Raw genomic sequence first — 6,166 nt, forward strand, 5'->3', positions numbered from 1 at the left:
GCTTTGCTTTTATTATGCTGAAGCCGTCAATCTCTATTAATATATATATATATATATATATATATATATATATATATATATATATATATATATATATATATATATATATATATATATATATATCAATGCGTATGTGTGTGCACTTTGATTAGTGTTATAACTATTGCAACTATTATGCTACCTCTAATATTGTAATTGCTTGTTTTGATACGGCTGCCATTACTCATATCTGTGTGTACACACACACACACACACACACACACACACACACACACACACACACACACACACACATATATATATATATATATATATATATATATATATATATATATATATATATATATATATATATATATACTCTTTTCTCCAATATCTAACTGTAAGTAATTCAGGGCTTTGTTACATACAGAGTACTGAAAACACATCACTTTTACTCACTAGGTTACCATTGCTTGACTGGTTGTGATGACATGACCTTAAAAGCTTATGTTTTGTTTAAAATGACAGAAGGAGCGCTTTACTGAAAATATATTTAATTATTAAACATAGCAAAGTTACATAAAAGGAATGCAAAACAGAGGGGTAAGAGTGGATCCTTAGAAGGGGAAAATGGACCTACTGCAAAGGTTTGAGTTCCTTCCTGAGCAGCAGCAAGTTCATCATGAGGGAATGCGAGAAAAAACACACACAGCTGCTTCATGGAGCAGATCCGGTCTCTGGAAGCATTCTCCTCCAAGCACACTGGGCATCCCAGCGGTTCTGCAGGTCCAGCTGAATGACATCACTCTTCCTGTGTGTTCTCCAGGTGAGAGCCTGACCCTTCAGACCGACGGTCTGCTTCGGCAGCAGATTGCTCCTGCTCAGAGAGCTGCTCGCTGCTGGGGATGGAGTTCTTCTTTGGTCGGCCTTTTGGCTTGGTGGGGGACTCCAGGCCTCCTCCCTGTAGAACCTGCGGGTAGGAAAACAGATTTAGGTCCATGTAATGTAACTTCATTAATCACACCAAGATAATTTGGACAGGCTTCCATTTCAACCACATAGACTCATTTATTTTGTGATTTTTTTTTCTCCCCCAAAAAGCACAGTTCTCTGGTATTTCACTGCTGCTATCACTGATATTTGAGTTGAATATTTCAACGATAAAATAAATCCCTCATCTGTTCCCTCAAAGCCTTCCACTACACCATAATATCATCATCCGTGTGCAACTTACAATTTTCTTCCATTTCATCCTCCTGTTCTGGTACCAGGTTTTCACTTGCAGCTGACTGAGGCCCAGGGACTCGGCCAAATCTATTCTGCAAGGATCATACACAAATCAACACAGGTCAATATTCACAAGATTAACACAGAATTGACTTAAAAAAAACAGTAATAATTCCAATGTTTGACACAGCTTTTTTCAGTATTTTAGTTTGATGGATTGAACTAAATGCTGAAGCTGCATAGATCCAGTGTAACCACACAGCAGCAGCAGTAGCCCAAGCACTCAGGCCTTTCTAGTTTCTTTCGATATGATGGTTTTAGGATTGACATTTTGCTCTAAAAGAACAAGAGGGGTCCAACAGCGTCTTTTCATTTTAAAACATACAACTGCTACAGGACAGTTAGACATCAGCCCTTAAATACCTTAAGTCAGCATAATTTAGTTGGATAAATCTGAATAGAAACACCCTCAATGTTTCACCCCGAAATTGTGTACCTATGTGCTCATAAAAGTTACAGGGAAATAATATGACATGCTAACAAATCCAGATTCCATAAAGGATGCAATAAGAACTGTTGATGAAAACGACCACGCACCCTCGCACAAACACCCCAGACTTCTCAGGTGGCCAATTTACAGTATGCACTTAAAAACGGGGCAGATCTGTGGAAATAAGCCAGATTTTAGCAGAAAGTCTTTGTTTACTAGAGCAGGTAAAATTAGGAGAATGATCGATTATATTATAAAGTCATGGGTGTATTCTATTACACGTTTCAAATGTGTAACTTCACTTAATTTTATTTAACAATGTGTTTGGATGCTTTATGATCGAGGGTCCTGGCCATGCTCCATGCAGTCTGAATTGAACTGATGCTGGGTCCGAACCTCTAAATGAATGAGTTCATTTCTTTAGGCCATGAACTGGAAATATGTCAAACCCTGCGTAGGTTCAACAAACGACTGATGAGGGAAATATGAATTTATACAAGGGCGAGGTCTAAAAAACGGACGTATTTTGTTTCTATATGTGTATTAGAACAACTTCATTTAATATATATTGAATGCAAAATGAATTATTTTTCTTATCTATTACCAGCTATAAAGGTTTAGGTGAAAAAGAGACGTGTTTTCTGGCCTGCCGTGCGGGCCAGGAGGGACTGTGTTCATGGATTATTCTGTGTCACTATATTAATAGAAATATCTAAAAGCCTGAACTAAACAGTCGGAGTTGAAGCGAAGCAGCCCAGGAAGGGACGCACCTGTCCGGGGTAGAGAGGTACTTCTGCTTCTCGAAGCGCTTCTCCAGGCCCATGAGCTGCAGCTCGGTGAAGACGGTGCGGCTCCGGCGGCCCTTCTTGCTCTTCCCGCCGCCGTCGGCTCCGTGCTCCAGCTTCCCGCGCAGGTGCAGGTCCAGCGGCAGGTGGTGGCCGGCGGGGCCGACCTGCAGGCCCGGGGCGGCGGCCAGCAGCGGGGAGCCCAGCGGGCAGGACAGCGGGGACAGGGGGAACTTGAGCAGGCTCGCCTGCTCGGCCTTAAGCACTGCGGCGGGGTGGCAAAGCAGACATGGCGGTTCAGTTTATAGAGCAGCTTTTTTGGGGGAAACTTTAATAAGTGAAAACGTTCCATTTAAAAGCTGATATTAAAATCAGGCTACAGGATTGATGTTAAAAAGACACGGCGGAAACCAAATGGTACAATAAAACCTGTTTTAACCTTCTTTTTTTTTAATTGCAGTTTTTATTTAATGTGTTGTTTTACATCAAATTAGTGATAAGTAAAGTTAGTTCATAAGAGCAGCGACCCTCATTTACTACGCGTTTCTGTCATTGAGCTGAAAGCCTGGGGCCACAGCTGGGACCCCAGGAGACTTTAACACAACTAATGTTGCATCAAAAACAAAACTACAATTTCAGACGTCTTCACATTGGTTAGACTAACTTTAGCAATAATAGGCCTATTTATTTATTTATTTATTTTAAAAACCTAAGAAACTGAACATTAGTTGTTTGAAAAATTCCTTGACGATGCGGTTTTAGCTATCAAACAAATTACAAGACAATTATTTAAAAAAATTAAAAAAATATATTAAATATTTTTCTCATTAAACCATTTAAATATATTTATTTCTACATCAATGTAGGTTTTGGAAATCAGATATTTTTTTCTCTTCTCTTTCACCTTTTCGTTTATTTTACTTTCTTTTGTTTTAATTAATTAAACATTTTTGCCATCTCTGCAGTCTGATGTGATTGATAAAGATGCTTAATTAAATACAATAACTACATTTCTGTTTGATTTTCATCACACATTTTGAAACAATTGGGGGGGGGGGGGGCGCAAAATCTCCACAAGGCTTAAAGTCTGGAGTATTGATGAACAGTCTACAGGCCTAAGGAGTTCTGTTGAAACAAAAAAATAACTGTGGAACTATTGCTGTAATATTAAACAATAGCTGGTGTCCCGCAGCGGTCTCCATCTCACCCAGCTGACTGTGGAAAGGGCGGGCCGACAGAAGAGCCTGCACCCCAAACTTAAGCAGCTCTCCGGCCGGTGCCGACGCCTTGTGCTCCGGGTGATCCGTCAGGATTTCCTCTATCATGAAACTCCTGTAGCGGTGAGTCCGGTGGTCCGGCTGAAGGTCGGGGGGATAGTACTGCGCGCCCATGTCCAGCGGGTGCTGCATCCTCCGGCCGTGCGGTCCACACCAAGCGCGTACACAGATGATCGTTCCTTCAGAGGCCCGAGTCACGCGTCATGTTTCCTCCGCAGCATCGAGTCTGCAGCTCAGAGTTGTCCTCGGGCTCTGGGGCCAGCCAGCTCCGATCAGGCCAATCTCCAAAGTCCTATAGTGGAAATCTTTTTCCTTTTTTTTTTCTTTTTTGTCCAGATGCTCTTCCTCTTACAGCCCCCGGTGGTCACTTGTCCAGAGTCCCAGCATGCGCATGGCCTGTCGGTGTTCCTGCGGACCGCGGAGCCCGGCACCTTGGCAGTGAGATGGGGAAGAAGCCTTTCGGTGTTATGAGTTCCGCCGTGGCTCCACCCCTCCTCCCGGGTTTGCCTTCTGTCTTTGTTGCAGCTAAACTTTCATGCAAACAGCGCACTTGCCATGCTCGGATTTATGCAAAACAGAAGTAAATGAGGACTGGGAGCAAGGACACTCCAAGCAGCTTCAGGATAGTCTGATGCTGGTGGCGCGCAACAAGAGGGGGCTGGTCCTGAAACCAGGGAAATATCACAACTGCTTTGCAGTAATGAGGCAGCCAGGTTGATCCTTGCAGTACATTTTTTTATGGATGCATCTGTGGATTTATTTCATATAAAACATTCAGACTTGTTTTTGCGGTTAAGTGATGTATAAACAAGTTGGTTCTAAATTCTCTTTCATTTCATCATCTGCGGTAAATTCCTGCATGCAGTTTTTTGGCTGTAGCCCAATTACCAGCGGCTTTTGGAAGAGCTCTGCCCTTGAATCATGACCCTAAATCCTTCAGCGGACTTGTAAACGATTTCACGTTGAGGATCAGAGTTTAAAATAACTCCCTGTGCTCCAAATGCTAAAAGTTGCTTAAGGCTCCAAGGGGGAATGAAGTGCAGGCTATGCTGACGAGAAGTCTGGAACTTTGAAGAATAAAAACAAAACTTTGCATTCTAGTAAAGAAAGAAATGGTTTATGGAACTATCACAGAAGTCACTGCTTTCCTAACAAATTTCCTTAAACATATTTTTGTCTCTTAATAAAATTTCTGTTGTGGCATCTGATTCTAACACAAATAGGATTGGAAATGTGCTTGGAAATTAAGACATTTAACAATATTATTGGACACCGCCGACTTTTTCCTTTGTACCAGTGTGGAACTAAACCAAATGTTCTGTCCTCTGTCCCCTCTAGAAAATATCTTCCTCTGGTGGTTACTCTTAAGATTGCAAGAACATTTCCTGGTGAGGTAGTCTGCTAACATCAATCTTTGGTTTGCACCTTTAGCTCCAAAAAAATCCTCATATATATATATATATATATATATATATATATATATATATATATATATATATATATATATATATATATATATATATATATATATATATATATATATATGAAGAGTTTCATCGCAAAACGAGATATATCCATTTTAGCATATTTGAGAAAAATGACTTTTTTTTTACTATAATCATATATAACAAAGGAAGAAAACCATATAATCTTTTTAGACTTTATTTCATAAGTGCATAAAAATACTGCATTAAAAATATATTGAAAATGTAAAATTTTTGAGAAAATTTTTAATTTCATAACTTTTTTTGCAAAACGCAACATATCCAAGTGCAAATAATTTCACAAAATGAGACATATCCATCTCGGATTGGAAATAGATTATAAAACAGCATCTTCACATTGCTACTGCTTGAATGTTATTCAAACTGATTTTATGAACCCCCACATAACCCCCCCCCCCCCCCAGCCCCAGACATTCAACTGTCAGTAAACCAACATAACTTCCTGAGATTAACTTTTTTTAAACAATTTATATAAAACACTGTGTAGTGACTGTAAAACTGTAGTAGCTTAATATTTTACCATCCTAACTGAACAGAATAAACAAATGACACAAAGGCTCTCTCTCTCTCTCTCTCTCTCTCTCTCTCTCTCTCTCTCTCTCTATATATATATATATATATATATATATATATATATATATATATATATATATATATATATATACATACATACATACATACATACATACATACATATGTATATATATATATATATATATATATATATATATATATATATATATTAGGGCTGGGCAAGTTAACGCGTTAATTTCGCGTTAACTCATTAGACTATTAACGGCGATATTTACTTTAACGCGCGTTAACGCATGTTGGTCACATGCTTTTATTTTGTGAAGGTCTGTTGCTGCGGTGTAGGGGTTTGAATCAGAACAGTAAGTG

The 6,166-nt window shown here is 39.4% G+C and overlaps 1 protein-coding gene across 2 annotated transcripts; it reads right to left on the reverse strand.

The window, feature by feature from the left end:
* Positions 1-519: 519 nt before the first annotated feature.
* barx1 (BARX homeobox 1) lies at positions 520-4,382 on the reverse strand. Of its 2 annotated transcripts, none has more exons than XM_021312020.2 (4): positions 3,692-4,382; positions 2,470-2,749; positions 1,217-1,296; positions 520-952 (listed from the first exon to the last, which is right to left on the reverse strand). In XM_021312020.2, the coding sequence occupies exons 1-4, from the start codon at positions 3,891-3,893 to the stop codon at positions 864-866; spliced, it is 651 nt and encodes a 216-aa protein (XP_021167695.2). In that variant the 5' UTR covers positions 3,894-4,382; the 3' UTR covers positions 520-863. The 2 variants fall into 2 exon arrangements, with proteins under 2 accessions (XP_021167695.2, XP_012710479.2); XM_012855025.3 differs by having other exon boundaries at positions 1,217-1,301; positions 3,692-4,379.
* Positions 4,383-6,166: the final 1,784 nt, after the last annotated feature.

The sequence above is a fragment of the Fundulus heteroclitus genome, chromosome 20, assembly GCF_011125445.2.
Source record: "Fundulus heteroclitus isolate FHET01 chromosome 20, MU-UCD_Fhet_4.1, whole genome shotgun sequence".
Taxonomy (NCBI): domain Eukaryota; kingdom Metazoa; phylum Chordata; class Actinopteri; order Cyprinodontiformes; family Fundulidae; genus Fundulus; species Fundulus heteroclitus.

Coding starts and splice junctions, on each gene's coding strand:
- barx1 (XM_012855025.3), bottom strand. CDS start 3,893: ATGCAGCACCCGCTGGACATGGGCGCGCAGTACTATCCCCCCGACCTT. Junction 1,302..2,469: donor TACCTCTCTACCCCGGACAG/GTGCGTCCCTTC, acceptor TGATCCTTGCAG/AATAGATTTGGCCGAGTCCC. Junction 953..1,216: donor GGATGAAATGGAAGAAAATT/GTAAGTTGCACA, acceptor TCCTACCCGCAG/GTTCTACAGGGAGGAGGCCT.